This window comes from Lipophrys pholis, assembly GCF_963383615.2.
Source record: "Lipophrys pholis genome assembly, chromosome: 2".
NCBI lineage: Eukaryota > Metazoa > Chordata > Actinopteri > Blenniiformes > Blenniidae > Lipophrys > Lipophrys pholis.
This window is the reverse complement of record NC_137636.1, coordinates 19323837-19351201: the sequence shown is the minus strand read 5'-3', so window position 1 is coordinate 19351201 and position 27365 is coordinate 19323837. Positions and strand designations below refer to the sequence as shown.

Genomic DNA, 27365 nt, shown 5'->3' with positions numbered 1-27365 from the left:
GTGTGTGTGTGTGTGTGTGTGTGTGTGGGTGTGTGGGTGTGTGTGTGCGTGCGTGCGCGCTCATGCCATCAAGGACTAAACTGGTATTTAATTCTGTAATTCAATGCCAAGTTGATTAAAACAAACTGCTGTAGCCCCTTGTATTTTTCACACTTCATCTTACAAGACCCATTTTTATTTTTTTCTGTCCTTGTTTGTTTGGTTGCTCCCACAGGTATTTTTCAGAAATGAGATTTGATTATGGCAATTTATTACCGCCAAGCTGATACTTTGAGTGGAGCAATAGCAGCGTGCTTCAGAAGGACAGAATTGAAATGTGTGCGCGCAGACATATATACCCACATGCAAAAACGCATGCACGCTCATAACAAGGTGCCAGAGTGCAGTGTGTACATAATAGTGTTTGAAATGGTGATGCATGAGCCTGTTAACCAGCTGGCTACTGATAAAAGGGCCAGCCGTGTCTCGGAAACACACACACACACACACACACACACACACACACACACACACACACACACACACACACACACACACACGCATGGACACTTCACAAAATTACATCCTTTCTGCTCTAATCTAATATCCTTGCATAGTATTTTCTGTATTGTTTTTACTTTTCTTTCATTGGTACATATATATTTTTCCGTTCTCGTCTTTTATGGACTATTGAACACCAAAACGATTGTTGCCAGAAGTTGAATTTGCTAATGCCAACTTAACCAAGTTTATCGTAAGGGTAAAAGACCAGCATGCTTGCCAAGTAGTCATTTCATAATAAGTTTAGACTTTTTAAATGAAACCGTTTTTTCTGGAAAAATCACTGAGGATCATGCGTCAAAGGCAGGTGAATGCAAGTCTGCCAGCCTGCACATTTACCACTAATACAGTCAGATGTGCATTCACACCTCCAAACACACAGAAAGAGACACATATTTTCACGGCACTCCTATGAAATATGAGCTTCAGAGAAATTCATTCTTACCTATAAAATCATTAAAGAGGGCAGGCCTGGGGAAATGCCAAGTGTCTACCACACACGGAGAAGCACACACATGATCATGTGCAATAACATAGGTGTGCAGGTAGGTTCTTATTGAGGTGTGTGTTTGCATGCACGCACACATTAACACCCACCCACATTTGAGTGCACAGTCTCTCATAAACGGCTGTGGCGACTGCATTGCCCCCAGGCAACCATTTAGGGACAGATTGCCTGTCATGGAATACGTATGGCATATTCAAATAAGCCTTGCCTGCACACACTGCATATCATAGTTTAACTAGCCCAATCGCCCAGTATTACTGTTGCATCTATCAAGCCTTCCTCAGTGTGGAGTTGTTGTTTATAATTGGATAATAATTGTGAGCGGGAAACGCTGACGATTTCAGCAACCCAGCCTAATTTTCCAAGTATTTGAAAAATTTGTCGAGCTTAAGGAATAATATGCCATCATGTTGAATTGACATACCAATAAATCGACATTAAACAAATTGATAAAGTCAACAGTAAATTGGTTTGAATTACATTTGAAACTATATGTCAATATTTTGACATTATACGTCCCGGGGGGGCTCTCTAGTGTCCTAATCATCCCAGGCTTTGAATGTGCACGCTTGACTCATCTCTAAGAAATGCTATTTCTGCTGTCTCATGTGTTTAAAAACAAATGTGTTCCAATGAAAAATCTGCATGTATTCAGTATATACAAACTCTTCAAAAAGATCAGCAAGAAACATTTTGAAGTCAGTCTTGGAACGATGCAATGCTTTTCTCTTATTTGTTTTTCTTTGTTTTCATATAAAATGTTTTCGTAGTTTTTCTAATATTTTTCCACCATCTACTCTTTTTCTTTCTTTCTTTCTTTCCATTCTTTTTTTTCTATTTTTTTTTTTTTACTTAATTTATTTTTTTCCTCTGTGAAATTAAGTGTTTGGCCTTAGGTGAGTGATCCATCATATGTAGAGGGACTGGCCCTAATGATGGCAGTTTTATACACTCACCCATTTCTCTTGCTCACACACACACACACACACACACACACACACACACACACACACACACACACACACACACACACACACACACACACACACACACACACACACACACACACACACACACACACACACACACAGGGCCACTTTTTTAATGCCTGCCTGCCTGGTTCTCTTTAACACTTCTCTAAATACTTCTTCTCTTCTCTCCTCTTCTCCTCTCTCTCTCTCTCTCTGTCCAGGTCTTTCGTGTGACCGCTGTGAGTTTGGCTTTTGGAACCTTTCTCACAAAGATGGCTGCATCCCATGTGACTGTGACCCCCTGGGCTCCGTCAGCCCGTTCTGTGAGCCTGAGGGGGGGCAGTGTGAGTGTAAGCCTGGGGTGGGTGGGCAGCGATGTGACTCCTGTGGCAGCGGCTTGTACGGTTTGAGACTGGAGGGAAGCTGCGCGCCCTGCAACTGCTCACATGAAGGCACCATCCCGGGGACACACTGTCATCCTTACACAGGACAGTGCGTGTGCAAGGCATGTGTTACTCTTTTGGGGTACTTTTGCATTATCACCTTATCTCATGTATTATTTAAGAAAGACACTTTAAATTTGTCAACTCAAAGGCACCCCCCCCCCCCCCCCCCCCCCCCCATGGTCATCCTTAATGAGCTGCGATAATATTATATAGGCCTAACACATGCTAAAAGGATCACATTTTAGAGATTTATGTCCAACTCTGAATAGTTGATTTGGCAGGTGGTTTCCAAAGTAATTATTTTAATTTGCAGGCAAAATAAATTTCAGGTTTATTTGGAATGAAAAGAACATCTTATGAAAGAGCAACTTGGGACACCTCAGGACTATTTAGATCCACAAAAATGCAAGAAAACACTCAAAATAGCTGAGTATTCACTCGAAATCATCCTGAATTGGTATTTTGTGTTTGTTCCAGGATTGTTATGGGAATGTTTTGTCTGGGGCAAAATTCAGATGAAGATTGTTTGCGTGTCATCTGAACTTTTTGTGAGATTGGCATTCGCAACATTTGTCACATTACAACTGTGCATCCATTGCAAGACAGTCATATGGCTTAGAGAATTCTATTGACCAATCTTGCAGAACTTGACTGATGATTGAGTCATCACTTCATAGACTGATGACTATGAAACGATTAAAAACTATTTCCATCATGTTCAAAATTGAAGTGAGGCCCTGCACATCATGTCAGAGCATCGTGGAGTCTGTGAGAGATTGGAGACATTTTAACTAACTCCTCTGGGAATTCTGTTATGAAAACAATAGAATAGAATTTATTGTTAGCTTGGTGAAATAGGGTTTTTAGTGTAAATGTAATATCTCATTTGATAGTTGAATTTATTCTCAGTGTCTTATTGACCATGCCTCCTTTTTGCCTTCCTCTTATGTTCCTCCCATGTCTCTTTTTAGGAACATGTGGAGGGCCTTCGCTGTGACTCTTGCCGCCATGGTTATCACACCCTGGAGCATCGAAACTCCCTGGGCTGCCTGCCTTGTGTCTGTGACATCAGTGGAACGGTGCCAGATGGCGTATGCGATATGTGGACCGGACAATGCCCATGCAAGGAGGGGGTGGAAGGAGCACAGTGTACCAACTGTGCACACAACTACCATAACAGCAGTTCAAGCCTCCAGAGTAAGAGAAAACAGAACTGAAGCCAAGATCATCCCTGGCAGCAGTTACTTCTCCATGGCTCAGTTCAATCTCACATTATTCGCAACCTAAAAACACAAAATGAATTACTTGAAACAATTTTATTTTGCCACGCTTTGTTGACCTGATCTGATGTTGTTCTGTGTTCTGTTAGAGCGTTTGACACACAGCTGTGTACCATGCGTCTGCGACCCCAGTGGAACCGTTGAGGGGTCAGTCTGTGACAGCACCACTGGGCAGTGTGTTTGTCTCCCAACACGCTCCGGAAAAGACTGCAATACCTGCCGACTTGGTAAGTTAGGAAAAATGAGGGATTTATTGGGCAGGAGCAAACAGTGGATACCCCACTGCCAAAAAGCCTGACTATCAAAAGTAAAAAAATACTTCTCGAGCCCCCTCTAGTTTTTGTTTTGTATGTATTATAATGAGAAACACAGACATGGTGAGGAGATTGTGTTGAAAATTCTGCAAAACTAATGCAGGCAGACACAGAGCAGAGACGACCAAGCTTCTTCTGATCCGTGGGGAGAAGGACATTTGTCAGCACTTTATGGAGCTTGTGCCTTGACCTTTGTATTCTTTCTTCTTTCTGTTTCCTCAGTAAGAATGTCACCAGGGTGACGACATCACAACCTGGGCACCAGATTTTAAACTACGTTGGCATTAATCGAAAATTTGTTTGATGTCGATCAGTCACAGGCCCATTTCTAAATTTATGAAAATATGACAAGAGGTTAACGAGAGACACAACTTATTAGTTATCTTTTTTTAAATCCATCAGAGGTCAAACAAATCTAAGTTTTAGAAATATTATAAACTAAAACATATAGATGTCATATAACATTTGATTATGTTTATAGCTTTACAGAAACTGCTTATCTTTATATCTTATAATATCTTATTGATTATTCTTATATTTTATTACTTGTTCCAACCAACTGGCCAGCTTCTGAGTATTTCCTGCCCAGGTGCAGGGAAAAAAAATTATAATGCGTTAATGAGCTGCCAAGACTGGACAAAAACAAATACACCAAATTGATTTGTATCTTGGAACCTGGAGTGTTTAATCCAACATTTATTGACAATGTGTGAACATCTATTACAAATAAATGCCTAACAACTTCTTCTGAATATAAAAAGATCAAAAATCTGTCACTTACTGTTGTGAGGCTGCACCAAAACAATATTGTAAACAAAAGATACACTGCATATTGATAAGCATGTACACCACTCATGCAGTCTTATTTTGTGGCATTACCTGAGCTTTTCCCATTTTTACTGTTGACCTTTTGTATATGAAGTAAGAAAGATGAAAACAGGAGAATCTTGATTCAAGACTTTAAATGCAATCAGTAATTTCATCATGTATATAAGGAAACAATACCTGTTTGGAGTTTTGCTTTCAGAAATAATCAATAATCTTTAGTGGTATGTTTATATAAGCACTGCTCTCTGTTCACCATATGATATCATAATATATATGTAACTCTCTGTCCAGGCTTTTACCTCTCTTCAGATCAGAGAATGTGTTTGGAGTGTGACTGCCATCCAATGGGAGCATTGCAGCGTGGCTGTGAAAGTCAGACTGGACAGTGTATGTGTGCCCATCCCTCCGTGGGAGGGCGACGCTGTGATCAGTGTCAAGAGATGTTCTTTGGATTCAACCCTGGTTTGGGCGTGTAAGTATAGTGTTAATCACACATATGTACTCTATATGTTGTACAATTTATAATGCTTAAATCCACCTGTTGGAACATACACACAAGCTCATTTACTCAAGGTGCCACAAAGATAAGCACACACACACACACACACACACACACACACACACACCAGCAGGTGCAGTTTACAGATTGGGAAGCAGAGTTATGACTTACATGAGTTAAGAGCTGCTTTGACCTTTACCACTCATGTCTCTACCTGCAGGCTACCCCCCACCCCACACACACACACACACACACACACACACACACACACACACACACACACACACACACACACACACACACACACACACACACACACACACACACACACACACACACACACACACACACACACACACACACACACACACACTCTTGAGGCTCACATGCACAAATGTAAACGTACATCTTACACCACCTGGAATACTAGTGCGCACATACGTTCTGCTCAATAGGGTGTCAAAGCAGATAGATGTCCACTAACATTTTTGCGCGCATGCAGGAACACACACAACCTTCACACACATCTTTCTATGTTTTTGTGGACTAATATTTTCTTAAAACATAATTGTGAGGTCATTTCTTAGATACTTCGATGTGGTGGTTCACACATGTTTAGGACGAAGGTTACAATGAGGTTTGCGGTTGAAAAAGTGAGGTTAATGTCAGTGAGTGTCCCCACACATACACCAAGATATAGACTGTGTGTTGCGTGTTACCTGACCTTGCCTAATTGCTGTATTCTCCAGTGTTGAAACATTAAGGACGAGATCAGGCTGTGACTGAGATCTCCTCACAGTAGAGAGGGATGGAACGATGCAGGGAGAAAAAGCAACAGTGATAAAGAGTTTACTTCATGAGGACAGTAGGGAAGAAAACACTGAAGTAATTAAAAAAAGATTTAAAAAGAAGGGATGGGGATGTACCTATTTGGATACACAGAACACAAGGACATGACACAAAGATAAACAATTAAAGACAGTGTGCATAAATACCTCCCACTACCAAACTCTGCCCGAGACTAGTGTAGAAGATCCATTCCACTGTTTGTAGCTTTTCCTGTTTTTGTTGTTGGTTTTTTCGTATCGGTGTAAAAAAAAGTACAATGAAGGCGTGAGGTTATTACTCTTGTAATCTCTTGTACTCAGTCACACTACTGTCAGGATTTCCTCATCTAAATATCATCAAGTGATTTATCTTCCCCTTTCGATCAATAGGCTTTACACAAATGAATTTACACTCATCCTAATAGATTTGTGAGTGCCTGGTGGTGGTTTGGTGTCATCATAGATGTGTTAGTGCTGTCTGCAGTGGAGAGATGTTGACTCATACACAGTCACTTAGTTACACAATGTTACAATGTGAAACCCTCCTTTTCCAGTATGGGTTTTCTAAGAATCTAAACATCTTAAAAACAAAAGATATGTTTTAACTTTATACACGCTCTCTGAATATCTACAATTGTGTCATATAAATATCTCAATTCTTGCTCTCTCTGTTTCTCTCTCTCTCTCTCTCTCTCTCTCTCTCTCCCTGTCTCCCTCCTAAACTCACACAGTGTCCTTTGATTGAATTGGGTGTGATGTTGGTGTTTTCCTTTCTCCTTGGAAATGGAGTGAAGGTCAAGCCAGTGTGCGTGTGCGTGTGTGTGATACCATCAGTTGTCAGGACAAATTTGCAGCTCGTTATGAGGATGCAGCTTTTCACACAGCAATAAAGAAGGTGTAGTACTGTGTGAGTAAGAGAGGCTGAGCATGTGAGTACAGTATTAGGGAAAAAAACACACACACAAATGGTTTATATGGTGTCACTCCTCCAACAACCTGATGTGTGTGCTTGCTGCACATCACAACGTGTGTGTGTGTGTGTGTGTGTGTGTGTGTGTGTGTGTGTGTGTGTGTGTGTGTGTGTGTGTGTGTGTGTGTGTGTGTGTGTGTGTGTGTGTGTGTGTGTGTGTGTGTGTGTGTGTGTGTGTGTGTGTGTGTGTGTGTGTGTGTGTGTGTGTGTGTGTGTAAAGGTGTGAGGTGACTGGCCGGAGGATCACCCACTGCCCAGCCCCTGTGAGGGTAACACCACACTGTTGACCCAGACACATACACTCCTCGACACACATACGCACACTGCCAAAAGACGGAATGAGGCTTCTGTGAAGTGGGTGGGGTTCGGTGAGGGTCTTCCTCAGGGAGAGGACCCTGCATCGTTCATATGCACAGTTTTCCACAGAAATGATCACAATTTCTCTTTGTTTTCCACATTTATTCCGTTCGACTCAATGTTTAGCATTTAGCGGGTGAATGTTTTAAATACTTCCCCTCTGCTGAAGTTTACTTTTGAGAGGCAGTCTCTGTACTCTGTCATGTCAGTGATCTGTTGTCAGTAAACCTCTATGCTCCAAAATATGTTTTTGTTATCACCACATAGTTATTTTATTCTTGTGTCACCCCTGTCTCAACTTTTAGTTTAAAATGACTTCAAATTTTTAAAGCCATAACATTACTTGCTTTTATTATTTGGTATGTTGTCTATTATTTGCCATTGATCCGATTTTAGATTGTACAATACTCTGTTAATACTCTGTGGCATTTCCTTTTTGTATGAGTCAGCAATATTGTGCGTGGCATTGTCCTCAACCATGTTAGTAATGAATGTAATTGTGAATTGTACAATGACCCTTGTTTTTTCCTGTCCTTTTCTTGTTGTTCAGATGCCATCCTTGTCTCTGTGAGCCAGTGGGCAGTGTCAATGGTTCATGCCATCCAGACACAGGAGCTTGTGTGTGTAAGCTGCTGGTAACTGGAAACAAATGTGATTCATGCCATCCTGGAGCGAGTCATTTTGATCCTGAAAACCCCTTTGGATGCAGTAAAGGTCTGTTTTGTATGGGATGGGGAATGCAAACATGCACCATCACACCTCTCAACAAATAAGCCTCAATTCATCTATGTGCTACATAAGTTCATCTGATCAGTTGTTGTTTTTTTTCTCTGTGCTTTTTCATGTTAATGTGTTTTACTGAGTTTCTCTTCATACTTTATATTTGTGCCGCTGTGTATCCAGCTCCCTCCCAGCAGCCAGCGCCTGCAGGTGTAGCTCTCAGCTACTCCTCTATTAAGCTTTCTTGGCATCCGCCAGACTCTCCAAACTCACACAAACTCAACTATACACTCGTCAGGGATGGACATTCAGTGCATACTATTCAAAGCCAATATCCTTTCAGTACGTATTCATGCAAATTTTCCACAGTGTAAAGTGTCTCATCTCATCATTGTCCAGCACCAATGACTCCTTTTCTCTTTTGCAGGACCTGAATCATTTGAAGACATTGAACTTTTCCCATTTGCAAACTACTCCTACTGGCTCATAGCAGCTAATGTAGCTGGTGCAACGATCAGTGGATCGGCCACATACCAAACATTGGGTGCACCACCTGAAGCAGACCAAATCCATTTGAACCTTGTGGGACGACCTGGTCCAACCAGTGCGAGCTTCAACTGGAGCACTTCGCGAAACAACACTGGCCCAGTGGAGAGGTAAGGCGGGAGGAGCAAGACGCTGAACACTGTTCAGAGGTGGACTGAAGGTTAAGGTACATAAACACCAGCAAATGTGTCTTAATTTTTTTTATTTTATTTTACCACTCTTTATTGAAACGCAGCCAAAAAAACACTGTGACAGTCAAACCTAATCATTCATTTTCTATTTAGTAGTGAAGCACAACAGAGCTTGACACTTGAAATAAGCAACACTATATTGTCAAAACAAGGTATAAATCATTTAAATGTTTTCAAATCCGACACATTAAGATTAATCTAGATTATTGGTGAAGTGAATCCAAGAGGATCTCAGGGGAACCAAACAGAACAGCTGATCTTGAGAATAACAAGTGGATGGAGTTGAAGGTCAGTGGGAGTGAGATTGGATTTTCATTAGTCGTTTTTTTCTCTTTTTTTTTGTGATGGGGTAAAGAAACTTTTTATCATATTTTATCTGAAAATCATTTTTCCTAATTTTGCATTTGAAACTTTGGAAAGTGGAAAAGCTCTCAACTCTGATAACAAATATACAACATAGGTAAAATAGTATAAATCTTACAATCGAAGCCATCTGTAGAGCTTGACGTTCTACACACAAACATGAAAATCACCATATAGTTTAGGTGAAATTAAACTAAGTTTTCATTTTCATTTGTGCCTGGTGTTTAGATTAATAGTATGCATTTAAATCTACTGTGTATTAGTTTGTTGAAGTTTTGGTTGTTTTTGTGTATATTGTCGAAGTAGAAAATCGTTTAGATATGGGTGAGCCATCACGTCCATCCACCCTGATCAAACACCTGCTTGTAAAACTACTGTTTACATTAGGGGTTTTTTTTCTCCCTAAGGTTTGTGCTGTCTTCCACGGACTCATCAAGTGGAGCAGGGCCCACAATTCATTATACAGGCTCATCCACAGAGGCTGTGGTGAGCGGTCTAAACCCTTTCTCTCACTACACTGTTATCCTGGAGGTAGGTGTGTCTGACATCCAGTTTATTTCAAATATATGATGATTCTCACGACTGGTGAAATCAAAATATGGGTGATTTTACTGAATTAAAGAAAAAAGAAATCAACATCAGCATAGAAAACTAATTGCAAATTTTCAGCCGACTGACAGCTGTCGTAAAAACACAACTTTGTCACCTGCAGGCCTGCTCTTCAGGGGGGTGCACATCAAGCTCACCACTGTCTCTGCTGACAGCTTCGGCACCACCCAAGAACCAGCCACCTCCCCGAGTCATTGCAAAAGGCCCTTATACGTTGCACGCTTCATGGGAGCCCCCAAGTCAGCCCAATGGTACGACTCCAAACACACATATTACAGAGTATGAAACACATGCACAAGCATAAACTGCATGCACATCAGCACAATTAAGTAAAAACATTGTTCATTTTAAGTATATTACAAGTGCACATCACAGCAAATATAGTCATTCTTAATGTCCCTGTCTGAAGGAGTAATCACCCCTTCTCTTTCACACACACACACACACACACACACACACACACACACACACACACACACACACACACACACACACACACACACACATAAGAACACACACACAGAAATACACACTGAGCTAGAACTGCCTTTGGTAAATCCAGAGAGCTTTGTAATGGCTCTAAGGCTCAGTGTCATACAAAGCCCTGTAACTTGGGTTTCTCTCTGTTTGTGTCCCTCAATGTTCTCTCTCGGTTAATTTGTTTCCCTTCCAGTGACTTGCTAAACCCAGTCAGGCACTGGTAGCCGAGAGGTTAGAGAAGCAAGCTTGTGATGGGAAGTTCACACGTTCAAGTCCCACAGTTGACAGGTTACCACTGTGTTTCCCTGAGCAATGCCCTTGACCCCAAACTGCTCCCCAGGCGCCACACAGTAGCTTCCCTCTGTTCCTTAGGGATGGATTAAATGCAGATAACAAATTCCACTCTACATTTGTATTCTTACAAATGAGACCCATAAAGCATTCGTATATCTTCTTACATGACTTTATCTATGTTCCTCAAGAGTAGTTAAGTCTCTTTAGCCTCCTCATTTCGTATACTCCAGTTTTTTTGTTTTAGTCCTACTTCCACACATTGTTAGATCTTTTCTGGTTTCCAGATTCAGTCCTGATTCTTCTTCTTGAACACAACTAAGGCAATGCCAGGCAAAAAATATGGTTCATTGCATCTCTTTTAAGAAAGCCTTGGGTCAAAAGATAAGTTCAGGCTCATGAAACCTAACATTGCTCTTTTTGTGTATCTTTGGTCATTGCTTCTGGTAAAAGTGTAGAACAAATTGACACAAAGAGGTCATTTTAAATGTATTCCATCCATGAGATGTCCCAATATCTGCTTCTGTGTTTCACATTCAGTGATGAGATGCCACCAAGACGTGTAATTGATTGGCTTTATTCCATTTCCATATTTATAAACGAAATGATCTCCACTCTGTTGAGTTTGCATTGCATGCAATTTTTTATTTATATTGCATGCATAAGAACATTTTAATACCACTTCAATCCTGTTGCTCTGTCCTTATTCTAACCCAAATCCTTTGCAGACTGATTTATTATTATATTTTCCCAGGTATTATCACAAGACATGAGGTATTTCTGCGTGGACCAATTGATTCGCAGAGTCGTTCAAGTCATATTGAGAGGAAAGTGTTCAGCTCCGGAGGGCAGCATCCGAATGTTTCCACAGCACCAAGGCTAACCAACAGAAGCAAGGCATCGCCTCCAGAGAATAGTACCACTGTGGGGGGTCTGAAGGCTTTTTCGACTTACCAGTTCAGAGTTGTGAGCATCAATACTGCAGGAAGTGTCACATCGGATTGGACCACAGCACGCACCATGGAGGGAGGTGTGTGTAGACAATTTTATCGTTTACATTTTTCTTTTATCATTTAGACACACAAGGTATCTTTAAATTCAACAAAGTTACTATATCGATTTTGTTCAGATAGTAGCTCTGTGGGCTGTAGTGCTGCCATGATTAGTGATTTACTGACAGTGATTAGACATCAAGCAAAATTACTTTTTAGTCCTCAGAAAGGGTCTACCCCCCCCCTAAAGATAATAATTCTTTTTAATCATTAAATGATAGACCCTTTGCCATTTGGCAGCCATTACTAGCTGAGAGTCCAGTGAGTATTTTTTAATGCTGGAGTTTCTCCATTATTTCCTGGCTCGAATACAATCCCGTACCTCAGCTTGATTCTCCCTCCCAAGCTCTTCCTTTGAGTATAAGCCATTCTATGTGTTTATATGAGAAATAATGGCCATCGTTTAATTATCTGTGGTCATCCAAGGTGATTCCTTAATAGCTATGTGGACAAATGATAAAAGTTAGTGAAAACAGTAAGCCAAAATGTCTTGACTTGAATGATGTGTTGCCCAAACCCAAAGCAGTTACTGAATTATAATAAAGGGAAGATTCACATTATATCTGTCTGTCCACCAGGGTCCTACTAATAGATGCAGTGAAAATACATAAATGACATTAAAAAACAAACTTCAAAAAACAACAAAAATAAGGACTATTCATTACGTGTATTGTGGAGAAGGAAGCAGTGATGGTAGGAGTAACTAAAAACTGCACGTGGGGGAGGGGAAACTCATTAAGGTATTTGAATTTCAAAGAGATGATATGGCTCATTAGGACTAAACGATTGCCTCCAACATCACTCTAAGCTATGTGTCTGGATAACAAGCATATGATAACACCATTTTAAATGTGGGATGTGTGTCGGTGTTTGTGCGCTGTGTTAGAAAAAGCGAATATGACTGGTTATGTCGACCATGAATCACATTTCACAGCATATTTCACAGTAAGATGCCATCAACAGTGGAATAAAGAATCCTTCCCTCTAATCTTTGGTGTAATAGTGGCTTTCACAACCACAGCATTTTATAGCACTAAAATCCATTAAGTCCACATAATATCCGCTACATTTTGATTTCTGATGTATGTGTTTGTGTCAAAGTGTCACTCAACTGTCTGTAAATGATCCGTTTTTGATCTGCTGAGTGGTTTCGGACAATCTAAATCTAGTTTCTTTGAAAACTGTTTTATGTCTTTAAAATGGGGATTTTAATGTCCCACTATTTGATGCACATCATTCAGAGGGAAAGTGTATTTACAGTTTTCATCACCATTAATTTGTCACTGAAAATCAACATGCAGGAAATGACATTGAATCTAGAAACTAATCTAAAGGCTAAGAGTTTTGATTTACTCATTTTTCCTATAAATGTACTTCTGAAGCATTTTTATGAACAAGCCCATGTTGTTGATGTTGCACAGGATGATGCAAGCTTTGCAAAGTTTATTATAAATTCTTGCAGCCGTCTTCTACACCACTTTGTCCCAGTCAGGTTCACAGGATGCTGGAACCAGTTCCAGCTGTCTGCAAGCAAAGGCAGAGCACACCCTGGACAGATCGCCTGTATTTCACAGGACAAACGCAGAGAGACACACCACCACACACTCATATTTACACCTACGAGTAATTTAGAGTCTCCAGTTAACTACGGATGAACTACCCAGCGTAAACCCGCACGTGCAGAGCAAGAACAGAAATACTGCACAGAGAAAGACCCACAGGCTCAACCTGGACTTCAACAAGGGAGATTAATGCTATGAGGCGAGAGTGCCGGCCACCGCAAAACATTTCAGTCTTCCTAAAAACCTGTGTCATTTAAAATTTAAATTGTGTTGGGAAAAAAAAGAGTTTTGAGAGAAGATTTGGTTTTGCTTTAATTCAAAGAGCAGTGCGTTTAATGGTGAGCCTCTCATAGATGTGAGACTTGTCAAGATGCCGCAATTAAAACTCCCTGAGTTTAAATGAAATCTGCCCACCTGAAAACAGTTGGGAAGTGCAGGCTATCAGAACAGCTCTCAGGTTGTAACTAATAACCCACCTTGTCTCTGCAAGAGCACATTTACAAACAGAAAAACATTCAATAAAACAACTTTTTCTTTGCCAAACTATATGTCACGGATGGGCAACTTTGATCATTATGAATGCCACAAAAACTTCATCCTTAGAACCAAGCGCATCTCTCATAAAGATTTATTGAGCGCTATGGTTTGATATTTTATACCTTGATATAAATTCAGTTATCCTGAGTAATTCCAATTCACTGCTTCAAATGTGCTTAAATTGACTCTTACATTATTATAATTTTTTTAAGCGGGACAGTATGAGTTTAAGGAAGATATAGTGCTTGTGTTGTTCTCAGATCAGAGACAAACACTATTACTACACAGAGAGTAGTTTACACAAAACAACGAACTAGTTACTAGTCAGTAAAAAAACGCTGTGTCGCTGTTCAACTACATTTTCACTGTTTGCGGTTTCTTCAGCAGATCTTATGTGAATGATTGATGTACCACATATCCGTGGTATAAGCATTAGGTGATTCCTTCCAACTAATGTCTGAAAAAGCTTAACAAGTCTTTCTTTGGCTCTTATGTTTTCAGTCCCAGAGTTCGTGGCTCCTCCACAAGTGTCAGCACTGTCATCCAACAGTCTCAAGGTGACGTGGAGGTCCACTGAGGGTGAAGGGGTGATCGCCAGAGGACAAGTTACAGAATATCGCGTAAACATGCTCACGGAACAGACAAATAATCCCTACGCTCCTCCAGTTATAAGTCAGGTAAAAGCTGAACACACCGGATTACAATCATTATCTTTATTTACAGACGTTGGCAAGTGGAGAAATTCTTGCAAACACAAGATTTGATGGGCTCAACAATAACTAGTTGCCAGACATGTATTTCTATATGTCTATACAATGTATTGGGAGGAGAAATTGCAATATGCATTAGTTTACACTACCTCATATGTTTATTTACTTCCTCTGCTATGATTTCTGCCTTTAGGGGCACTCGGTTCTCCAACTGACCATTTCATAGTGGACGCAAGGAATGAACATGTCTTTACATGTGTTGTTGACCATGCTATTATGCTCTGTCGATCTCCTGCAAATCACATGCAAACAAAGACCAAGTAAATTGGGCCCTTAGTTAATAGTGAAACCAAAAAATAAAAATCTAATTTAACAGAAAATTGTGCCACTGGCTTAAGGAACATAAATCTTTGTTTTTCAGATATTTGCTAGTTTATCCCATTGCTTCCTTTTTTTTTGTGCTTGGTTTTATTTCCCTCTCTCTTCTCTCTTCACAGGTGCTGCACAGGGTGGGACCATTAGAACAGCCTGTTTACATAGCGAGAGGATTGAAGCCTTACCATGCATACAACTTCACTGTCACACTCTGCACAAACACTGGATGCATTACCAGTTTACCAAGCACAGGACGGACCTCACCAGCAGGTAAAATACATGTACATAAAAGTCAGTGATAAACAAATTAACTTGTATAATCTTGACATAGAGCTGCATATTGGGAAATGTTGAGTGAAAAAATATTTTGAGTTCAATGGAATCTCATCTCTGCCACCCACTCTGTGTTTATTGACTCTTTGTGTGGGACTTTCTTCATAAGAACTACATCAGAAGCGTCTGACAGAAGCACGCACACACTCCCAGGAGCACACATTCAGTCATCGGGTACTTGAGCGGCGACAGCATTGGTCATGTTAACCAGAGGGGATATTCATGGTGCACGGCAGTAAAAACAATTTAATGTTAATTACAAGGAGAAAAATGTGGCGTAGCACATAGTTCCTGCTGGCCATGAATCAAACACACACCGAGATTCAGGAACACACATACAATGTCTCTCTCTCGCTCTCGCTCTCACTCTCACTCTCTCTCTCTCTCTCTCTCTCTCTCTCTCTCTCTCTCTCTCCATGGAAGTAGGATGAATTAGCTGTGTTTAATTACTCAGGCACAAATCTTTGGGATAGAGATGAGCACTAATTGATCAGTACAGGACGACACACACACACACACACACACACTTTTTATTAATATCACACTTTTGGCTATTTTTCACTTGTCTGTTGCTTCCTCAGTGTTTTTTTTAAATTTATTTATTTATTATTCATTCATTTCTGGCATGTGAGACATTTAATACATTTTGTGCAATCACATATGTATCCAATATTCCTATACGCACACACACACACACACACGTCCCAAAATATATACACCATTTATGTTAATAAATAAATAAATTATATCTTAGGAAAATATAGATGTACAAAAAATATATAATCTCTGTTTAATTAGACACACACATACTTATCAACATACATACACACGCACATACATATCTCGCATATCTGATTAGCATGCCTGAAAAGGGGTAGGAAGATATCACTTAAACACAAATAGCACATGGCAACAGAGGAAGATGAATCACCCAGCAATATACATATTGCTCTCACACGCACACCTGACCCTCCGACACACTTTTCCATCTGTTCACTTGTAGTTTCTACGCTTGCTGCTCATGTTATAAGTGTTTTTCTGTTTTGTTTTAGTTTTGTTTATCTCTTTAGGTGAATAGACAATGGATTCTCCAAGTGATTGTGAGAAAAAAAAAAAAAAAAAAAAGGGGCTTTCATCTATAAATACTTGCTCAGGGATTTGAGCTTTTGAACATAGTCTAAACAGCTACATCTGTTGACATAGCGAATATTTTCATTTCATACAATTCTCCAAAAGTCATTCCTTGTGTTTATTGTGATGAATGATACTTCAGATTGTAATCGGTGGACTTTTTAAATGTATTTTTAATGGCTACATCTGTTGACACAGCGACAATGTTTATTTCAAGTGATTCCAAAGACTTGTCTTGACTGTAATACAGTAGGATTCAATATGGCTTATTGTACCCAGTTGACTTTTTGAATGTATTTTTAACAGCCACATCTGTTGCCACCGTTTTGTTTCATCCAACGCCAAAGATGTCCCTTGTTTCAACTATAAGAAATGATAATGGCATATGCCGTTTGGCAGACTTTTTTTTTTTTTTTTTAATCTCAAAACAATTTGCATAGCATGTGCGAATCCGCTGGGTGTTGAGCTTCTGCTTCAGCGAGACATCTCCTGTCTTTTTTTTTTCCCCTCTTTAGTTTAATGATCCTTTTGACAACTCCCTGAAAATATTTTTTGATAAACTATCAGTCGTTGAAAGCTGGACTCCCCCTTAGTGATGTATTCAACACTTCACTCTTACGGAGAAGCTGTAACCAACAAAGGTCATTTTTAATGTCCTGAAAAGCTGCTGCTTTTCTTTTGTCTTTCTCTTGTGTGTGTGCATCCACCTAAATAGAGTGACCACATTTTGACTTCCAAACGAAAGGACACTTGGCCAGATCTTGAAATACTGTATTAAATGATGACTCTTTGTATGGCAAGAAGATTTAATTATATAACAAAATGATATCGCTCTTTAACCACCGACACATTCACATTCACTTCTCAGAGGTTATTCAACATGCTTTACTATGCCAGAAATGATATTTTTTTTAACAATGCATAGTAACCTAAGAATAAGGAAATTATGATTATTAATACATTTTCTTATAATAGCTCAATTTTTAAGTCTGACTGGACACAGAAATGAAGAAAATCATTGGTAATGTCTGAATTGCATTTTTGAAAAGGCCCTATTTTACCAGTTTGCAGGAAAATCAGAGGCAATAGTTTGCTTGATGTGAGAAACAAAACCATACAAACACTCACTCCAAAACTTGTGTTTTGAGTGATTCTTCTATGTAAAGCTTTCTGAAACGGCCCTGAACTGGATGCGGAAAGTTGACATGTCCAGACCAACACAATATTGGTTGATCACCCTTATTAATGTTTTACCCGTATTTATTTAGCTTCTTGCCTCTCATACTTTATAACTTTCTTTTTGAATCTGTCCATTGCTTTTCTCTCTCCTTCGCCAAATATATAACCAAATCTATTTGAATAAAGCAGAACACCCCTCGTCTAGACACTCCCACTCCAACAAAGGACAGATTATTTTTCCACACAGTAACTTACTTTTTGTTTGATCTCAAATGGAATTCATGCATTTAGATTTACTTCAAAATTCCCTTCCGAACAATTGGATGTCACTTTGCTCCTCCTCATTAGCACAAACCCTACTTTCAGTACGCATTGATAAGAATTTGTCCTAACATCTGTTCAAAACTCTCATTCCGGTCCTTATCCTGTGTTCTGTTGAAATACAGTGAATATTTTGAGTTCTGCAGGGCTAAGTTCTGTTTGCGGAGGATACTATCATCACATTAATTGTCACTCCTTGGGAAGCGAACATGAGCTTGCTGCAGATGCGCTGATAAATCTGCCACACATAAGGCCGGGCCATTAGAATCAGCTACCATCTGCTGTAAGTGAGCAGGCAGCATCTGTGAAACCACTGGAGTTACACCAAAAGCACAGGACTAAACATTAACGCACACACTGAGACAGACGTAACGCCACAAGGAAAGAGGTCTCGGTCCACGTGGGTTGATGCATTCGCAATTGTTTCAATGTGTGTGTCTTCCCACAAAGTTATCGATCACGACATAAAGTGAGTGGCTAATCAGGGGCTGATGGTGATGTTTTATGTATCCTACATCCATAAAGGCTTGTTCTACAAGACATGCACACAGAAAGACATATACACATACACACTAACACTGTAACACCACTCAACAGAACAGGAACTTTATTGATTTATGCATAATTGGCCTGAGGCCCTTCTTGAGAAGAGAAATATGCATGGCAGGGGATCGCCATGTCAATAAGTGGTGTGCTTATGTGCTTGGTGTAACTGTACGCTAAGAGCCTGTTAAGACATGTCAGTCGCTGTAAAAACAGGAAACACACACACACATGCACAATTGCTCCTGGGAGCTGGCCCATGATTTAGCTGCTTCATTACCATGTCGGCAGCTAAAATTAACCTTTCTGGTGGACTGTTAACCTTGCGTGCGTGCGTGCTGGCGAGCCAGCGTGCGTGCGTGTTTAAGCATACTCATGATAAGGCGAGTGGGTTTTGTCAAACTGATTGTGTCACAGTGTTAAGTATATTTATTTGAATTAACAAGCACATACAAGAAATGAATACATGACAGACAAAGGACAAATGTTGGTATTACATTCACTCCAGTCATTGGGGGGGGGGGGGGTTATCCAACAGTAATACACACTCAAACCTGTCTGTTCAGTGAAGTCATTGTGTTCAGAATTGTGTTAGACACAAGATCTGTGTGTCCATGTGTCATTTCCACAGTGTAACGGTGAAGTACCTGATTAACTGCACAAAAGAAAAATAGGTTAATGAACTTTGTCAGTGAATTGCTGATAAAATAGGATATTTGTCTGCCCTTAATAAAGCAGTCATCACTCATGCTCTAACATAAATTGTCCGTTAGTCAAGTTTTGGGTGTTAGGTTTTATGTTATTGGATGCTGAAAGTTGTGGCAGTGTGAGCTAACACATTCACACCTACTGGCAGAATAACATTTGAAAAAATTATATTTATTCATTCTGATTAATCCATTCACTACAAAGACAAGAGAAAATATTTCTTTGTAGTTTTGAATCAGTGTCAGCCAATCCCTCTTATTAGTGTGAAGAAAAACATAGAAGTGAAAATAAAGACAGCCTGGACATTGGGTGCCATCAAAGGGGACAATCGCACTGACAGGTGAATTACAGGATATGATCCTCAGCAGCATCACGGTCTCACCAGTTGATCGTTACCCAGGGACATTCCCACTCGGGGAAGTCAGTCCAGTTTGATCAAACTTCAAAACCAGCAGAGCGTGGTCCATTTTGCCAGTGGGTTTTTTCTCAGAATCATGTAGTGAGAGGCTTGTGTTGTCTCATGTGCCCTATACTGTACTACCTTGCTAACTGGTTCTGATCGTGACCGATGCAGGCGAACATTGTACATTCTCACATTTCAGAGCTGTAGCTCACCACTATCATTTTCTCGATGAAATTGAGTTCATAATAACCTAAAAGGGAATTTCGAAAATGCTGTATTTACAACGCATTCCACCTCTTTTATAAATGTCCTACAGACTGTGTCATTTTAGCAGCGTTATAAATATATGAACTGCTAAATCGAAGATTGCAAAAATAACATTATTTTGTTCATCATCTACATACGCCACTGAAGGCACCTTCAGGAAATGATTACATGAAGCAGTTGTTCTACCAGCATTAATGTACAGTGAAAAAAAGTAAAAGATAAAAAGGTTTAGCATTTTATCTCCGCTGGAATCTACAAACTATCATTTCGGTTTTGATTCTGCAGCTATGTAGTGCAATGGAGTGAGACGTGGCTGCGAAATTTTAAAGCTTTTCCAAGGCGGTCTGTGGTACTACGACCATGACTACAAGAATCCATGAACCCCTCACCGTAAAGAATAACTACACATTTTATCTCATGATCAGTCTATAGCCACCTTAAAGCAAAAGCATATTAACACATGTGTGGCACTGACAATGTTTTAAATGTCACCATAGCTCAATATCAATAGACTGGTAAGATATCGATTGACACTAATTTATGGTTTGATGCGGCAAGATGAAGCGCCTAAGACAAGCTGTCCACTTTCCTTTTAAGAGCTCTATTAGAAATCACACTAAGGATGGTCCACATGTGTGTCACCAAGAGCTAATTTACTCCAACCACAGACCATTTAGACAATTACTGAAACACACACACACACACACACACACACACACACACACACACACACACACACACACACACACACACACACACACACACACACACACACACACACACACACACACACACACACACACACACACACACACACACACAGAATTGCTTCCATGGAATGGCTCTTAAAGCACACACGTTTCCCGTCTTTATACCAGTCCATCATTTGCTATCTTTCATCCCTTCATCCTTATATATCTCTCTTTCCAATATCAACTTATATATGCCTGATTTATTATTGGTACACCTTGAAACTGTGAATGCGGTACCTTCCTAATTTAAGCTAAAAGGTGAAAATTAAATCAATCTCTTTTAAGGTGTGTATGGGAGAAAATAAGCTTAAGGCCTGTTTTTAAAATTGTGAAAGCTAAGCACAAAATCTTTTTATTCATGAATCTAACGGCAGGCGTTTAATATTTTTAGTAAGTTAGTCTCAATTCGTCTGTGTTTACATATTTGACCATTTGAAATCAAACACTTTTACAACGGGATGTATGCGTTTCAAAACTTCATGTGGCGTCTGATTTGATTTATTATCTTTTCCTTCCCAGCACCAACAGGACTGTCTTCTCCTCAATTATATCCAATAAATGAATCGACCATTCGCATAAAGTGGGAACCCCCGGACCAACTTAATGGTCCACACCCACTATATCAGGTAAGTACCTTCCACATAAGGTCTAAAACAGCTTATGTAGTTCCATCCATCCATCCACTCATCCCTTCATCTATCCATCCACCCATCCAAACGTGCAACAATGCCAGCTTCAGCTTGAAGCCCGGTAGACAATTTTTACAGACAGTTTGTAAACTGAATCTCAACATTTGACAACTGTTGCATTAATGGATGCTCCATTTCCATTTATGATATTAACATAGTTATTTGTTTGCTTTGAGGTGGAGAGGTCGGACGTCTCTCTCTCTCATCCACAAGATCCAGTCGTCAGAGGAACCAGGTTCTCGGGAAGCAGTTACTTTCGTTTTCCCAGTGATTTGATACCAGTCAACACAGATTTCACCGGTAAGAAAATAGACAGAGGCACATGCAGATGACGGTGCGTGTTTCAGAAAATGGACGACATGATTGTTTTCACTGTAGAATGCCGCACCTGTGAGAATGCATTGACCTGCATGCGTACACGCGTGTGTTTTTGTGGCGTTGGCTGACGGCACTGCTGTCTCTCAGCTTTCTAGTGACATTCCTTTAGAATGACTTCCCCAGTCATCTTAAAGGACAATTATCTTTCTGTTTACCAGCATCATTAGAGGGTTGAGCTGCACAGCCAAACATGTTCTGCTTCATCTGAGAACATCACCCAGTCTGACGCTCATAATTAATGACTGCTGATACTAATCAGAGGGATTTGAGCACGCAAAGCTCTTTGATGCCACTTGAGATTACTTCACTGTCCTGCACAAACCTTGCATCGCCAGTCTTGTCGTTCTGCGCCGACACAAAGTTTGCAGTTGTGTGTTTGAGAAAACCTTTTTGAGCCATGTTGACTTGCCTCGTAAAATGTTACAAAAACAGGCAAAATGTATTTTGTTGTACTTGGAACAGAACATATTTGCAGCTCAAAAAACTCAAATTGCATACCTATTACAAGTAGAAATATTTTTATTGGGTTTTGTGGCTCATCTTAAAAGGGCGGGAATAAAACATTCATTTATGTTTAAGAGTAGAGCATACACCTTTGCATTTAGCTTTTATGTGTATGTCTGGATGAATGTGCCTGAAAAACTACATACAGGCTAAACAATGATTATGAAGTTCAAATCGTAAGACTGAAAATATGAAGTAAAGTTAAATTAGTAGCCAATTAATATTCTAGTTGTTTGTTTTTCTTGACAATAAGTCCAAACAGTATTTATTGAGGTCATAGTCTTTTGTTCTGTTTCTTGCACTCTTGAGTTTTTATCCCAAATCAACAAACTATTTGTGAAAGCACCCTTGCATCTCTGACACAATAGCAAATAGATCTCTCTGAACACTGCCAGCAAATAGATGATGATTTTTGCTATTGAGGGGTGCGTCTCATCTCCTTCATTCTCCTCCTTCATAAAGGGTAATGGATCAGACAATCACTTTCAGACCGGATCTATTCAGGACCATCAATGTGTCGGCAGTCCTCAAACCATCGCCCTTTTACAACCATCAATACTAATAGCATCATCTACAGACAATTATTCCCATCGAAGCGCACGGAACAGCGAACAAATCAAAGCCAAATTGGATTATGAATGTAATGCAGTGTAATGCCCCCTCAAGAGTCAATTGATCACAGAGGAGAGACTCGTCAATCGTTGATGTCTTGTGGAAACCTTGTAACTCTGACAATGACAAGTGTAAAATTTGTATATGCACTGAGTCTTTGCATAACTTTTTCTTGTAAGGGAAGTGGGTTAAAGTCCTAGGCCCCATTGGTAGGTTGTTTTTTTTAATCCACAGAGAATTCTTTTAAGGTTCTTTTTTTTTTGTTCATGGTGCAGCATTAATGTCTCAGAGAAAATCCTGATGGGCTTTCAGTGGGAATCAGCAAATCATCATTTTTCTCCATCAACATTATGCACCAGTCCAAGAATATTAATAATCTGTTGTTTCCTGCTTTCCTAAACATGTGAATTATGGGAACATTATTGAGCGAGATCAATATTCTGTATGTTTAATCTTAGTTAAAGTCAGGATACTTTACCTTCTCAAATCACATGATATTTGCCCTTTCACCTGTTATTTTATGGCCACTTTAGTAAGATTATTGCCCAAATAGGTTGTTTTCCATGTGCAATTACTATTATAAAATTGCATGTTTCCATAAATGAAGTCTCTTCGCTTTTAAAGATGCTTCTTAATGCCCTATAAGGGTATTAAGGACAACATTCACCACACTGAATCATACTTTAGACAAAACAGGATTATTGCTATATAGAATCCTGATCCTAAATGAATACGTTGTAAGTGCTTCTTTCCATAAATGCATGTTAGTTCATTCATCTTATCGGTAATGTATCTTAAACCCTACTGACTTACTACTCTGGATGTTTGAATTTGAATTGACCATTCTTATTTAGATGGTAATTGGTCAAAAGATTAAATAGTTCTTTCCTCTATGCATCGTAATTCTTCACTGTTTGAACATGAAATAGCCTGATATGAATGAAGACAGTCTCCTGCTCATAGTCATCGTGAATCCAGATGTATTTCTTCGATCCACAGCAAAGAGAGAGGAAACATCACGCAAGTATTTAATATAAAAAAAAATAAAATAAAAAAATTATGCAGTAACAAATAGACTTGAATAATTTCCAGACAGATCTAATACAGTAAATTGCTGCAGTACCACTGCAACAACCGAGTAGGAAAGAAGGAAATGTTAAATGATACAAATTATTTTCCCTTAATTAATATGATTGATTGCCAGGCATTGACGTTGAAAGGAGAGGGGGAGAAATGTGTGAAAGGAAAGTTTGCACAGACATCATTAGTTTTTCCCCATTTAAAGATTAATCAGAAGAGGCTGGGCTCTTTAATTCTGTCATTTGTATATTTAATGGGCTGCTGCAGAATCTATGGGTGTAATTAGCTAGCTGCCGCGCTCTCATTAATACGCCAGGCTCTGATTAATGCCAGCAGAGAGCTAACATGACTGGAGTTATTCAGGTTATGTTGTGTAGATGATTACACACAACCTCCACTGTTTACTGAGACAGAGAGAGGAAAAACAACAAATTCAAATTACAAAGGGCTCAATATTGGTCCTTGTTAATGTAGCATATTGTTTAAAATAAGATTCTAACCCTTTTTTCCCCACAACTTTCTTACAATTATCACTAGTTAAAAAATAGCTTAATCTTATTTATATAAAAGCTCACTTTCGAGGCAACACTGTACAATTGTTTGGTGTTGAAAAAGAATATATAACATTAATTTCATAGGGGGACCCATGGAGTTTGTCTGGACTATTGTCAAAAGTAGATTTGCACGTGCCAAAAAACACTAAACTAAAACCTTTCTAGAATTTGTAAACTGCCAATTGCTTTTATTCTAAAGACTCCAGCTGTTGTATGTGCGTGTTGCCACTAATGATCAGTGGCTTCACTGTAATGATTTGGCACATCTGATATCAGATAGAGCCAATCTGAGCTCAAATTATTTTAGATTGTGAGCCACAGATCTACAGAGATATAAAAGAGGAGAGAGTGGACATACTTGCTGCTTGATGAGGACATCTTCACAAATTAGGGGAAATGTCATCATTTTAGCCTTTTGTATTCATTGTTGGGCCTGAGTGGAGAAATCAAAGTGACAGTTTACTGAAGATATTTGTATAAATTTATTTTTTTAGCACAGCGGCCTCGTACTTCACGCTGTGCTGTAAGTTCAGGCTGGGCACTCTATGCAGAGGGGCATGTGTGATTTCTCTTGGGATGCTCCACTTTAGTCCTACAGTCTATAAACATATAGTCCATTGAAAGCCAACAGGCTTTATCGAGATGTTGATTTCATTTTCCAGCAGGACTTGGCACCTGCCCACACTACCAAAGGTACCAAAAGCTGGCTCAGTGGCTGTGGTTTTACTGTGTTTGATTGGCCAGCAAACTCACCTGTTGTCAAGAGGAAGATAAGAGACACCAGACCCAACAATGCAGGTGACCTGAAGGCTGCTATCAAAGCACCGGCTCTTCTCGTACGGCTGAGCAGTGCCACAGGCTGATCACCTCCATGCCACGCCACATTGATGCAGTAATTCATGCAAAAGGAGGCCAAACTAAGTATTGAGTACATGGAAATGAACATACTTTTCAGAAGTTTGACATTTCTGTTTTTTGTTTTTTTTCATGACCCTAAATTGTGATAATCTAATTTTCTGAGCAGTGAATTAGGGGCATTCATTAAATGTGAGCCACAATCACCCACATTTGAAGAAATAAAGGCTTAAAATATTAATTGTACTTATTCTATATAATATTTGACTAAAAATATAGAACTTTTTCATGATAATCAATTTATTTTAGATGGAGATGTATATGTGTGTTTCTGTGAGTATTTAATATCTGCTCAGAGGTCTGCATGTGCTCACTGGTGTTTCTTTTTTTTGTTGGTTTTTTTTAAGCCTGTGTGCTTTGGACTATAGAAGTGCTTGTGTGCATGTATACTGGAGTCACCTGTCATGGTGTGTGCTCAGGTTTGTCTGTTGATGGCTCCAGAGTGGTTGTCAGTGTGAAGTAGCACAAGTCCTTTGGGGAAATCTGAAAGAGGTACTGCTGAGCACGAACAGTGTCACTTAGCTGATGTACATTCGGACATGCTTGGATAACACCTTGTTTATCACACAGACTCACAACCTCTCAGAACAAAGGTTGACTCGCTTTACTTGTTTATTGTTTCATTCGAGACTTTGTCGCCATGATCGATAGCAGTTTCTTAAATTTATACATTGGTAGAACTTTAGAGTGGAAATCATATGCAAAAGGCATTTAATACCAGTCTGAGGAACAAACATTCCAATGTAGCACTTACCTGAGCAATCCTAGCCCACCATTTTACAGGATATGACTTTGTTAAGTAATACAATACACCTGCAGAAATGGCATCAGGGAGAAGCAAAATGTATTTTTGTTCTAGAAATGTGTTTAATGTTTGAAACAACACTACAACTGGTTCTGGTTTGGAATAATTGTTTATAAGCCATCAAGACATTATTCAGATCATCTGAAATGTCATTAGAGGTACCGTTACATATTTTGGTCAGACCTTCCTGTAGTAGGTCGGAGTTAGTAATTCTTCAGTTTGGAAAAGGAAGTGCCTGGACTAACACGAAAGATAGGGGTCTTATTTTTCTGAGAAAACACACATTTTCCATCGTCATCGTGAACACCGGTACCCTTTAAGGATGTGCTTGGATTACCAGTGATCATCAGTGATCAGTGATCCCTCCATTCATCAATAGCACCAGCATGAAGTCACAGGTTGACTTCTAATAGTAATGAGTCAACATATAAGGGTAAATTGAAAAACTTGTGAGCCTGGCATTTTATTAGTATTCTCACCATAGCTCAGTACAACAGAAGGATGAAAGTAGTAGCAGTGGATTTCAGGAAATTAAAGTCAGTCATTACTCGGTATAGATTAATGGCAAAGTAGTTTTTCGAAGTAAGGATATCTAAAAACTTCTCTGGCATTTGAATAGATCCTTTGTCTTGGTAGGCTTTCCTTGTTTTTTGTTTGTTTGTTTGCTTGTTTTTCAAGAAAACTGAGTAAAAACAGTCTGCAACTGCAATTTCCTGCACACATCTGTAGCGACACATTGGTGTGCTGCATCACAGCCGGTTTGATCAACTTCACTCAGACAGACAGCAAAGTCCAGTAGAGACTTGCTGGGATGGCCCCCTCCTTCACTGGAGGAGGACTGGTTGTTGGTGCCGAGCTTCCAACAACTAAATGCATTTTATCGGGCCTGCTGTTGATCCAGGGCTTAGACACATCCTGTGATCTAACACAGCTTGGCTACCACCGCTCCATACTGCACCCCTCCATCAGGTGACGGGACTATTCAGACATGCTCTACGAAAGCTTCTGGAAAATCGTCTCCAAACCTATTAAACTCATGAACATGGCAAGATACTGGCCCCCATCACCAACACACCTTCACCCTCTCGTGCACACAGACACACACTATCGGACAACTAACCAGAACAGTTTTACAGTTTGGTAACGTAGTCCATATGCATCCATCTTTAATTATGGCTTTCTCATCTCCCCAAAGTCACTAGACACCTGATAATG

The 27365-nt window shown here is 39.7% G+C and overlaps 1 protein-coding gene across 1 annotated transcript in view; it reads left to right on the top strand.

Annotated features, from left to right (window-relative positions):
- Positions 1–27365, top strand: part of ush2a (Usher syndrome 2A (autosomal recessive, mild)) — a 204730-nt gene that overhangs the window by 44270 nt on the left and 133095 nt on the right. The window contains exons 14-27 of the mRNA XM_080458072.1: positions 2241–2524; positions 3437–3662; positions 3835–3972; positions 5179–5359; positions 8091–8254; positions 8444–8602; positions 8688–8916; positions 9768–9891; positions 10073–10220; positions 11495–11770; positions 14393–14568; positions 15099–15246; positions 21133–21239; positions 21479–21602. Coding sequence (XP_080314198.1) covers positions 2241–2524; positions 3437–3662; positions 3835–3972; positions 5179–5359; positions 8091–8254; positions 8444–8602; positions 8688–8916; positions 9768–9891; positions 10073–10220; positions 11495–11770; positions 14393–14568; positions 15099–15246; positions 21133–21239; positions 21479–21602 — 2484 coding nt within the window. The remainder of the gene's footprint in view (positions 1–2240; positions 2525–3436; positions 3663–3834; positions 3973–5178; positions 5360–8090; positions 8255–8443; positions 8603–8687; positions 8917–9767; positions 9892–10072; positions 10221–11494; positions 11771–14392; positions 14569–15098; positions 15247–21132; positions 21240–21478; positions 21603–27365) is intronic.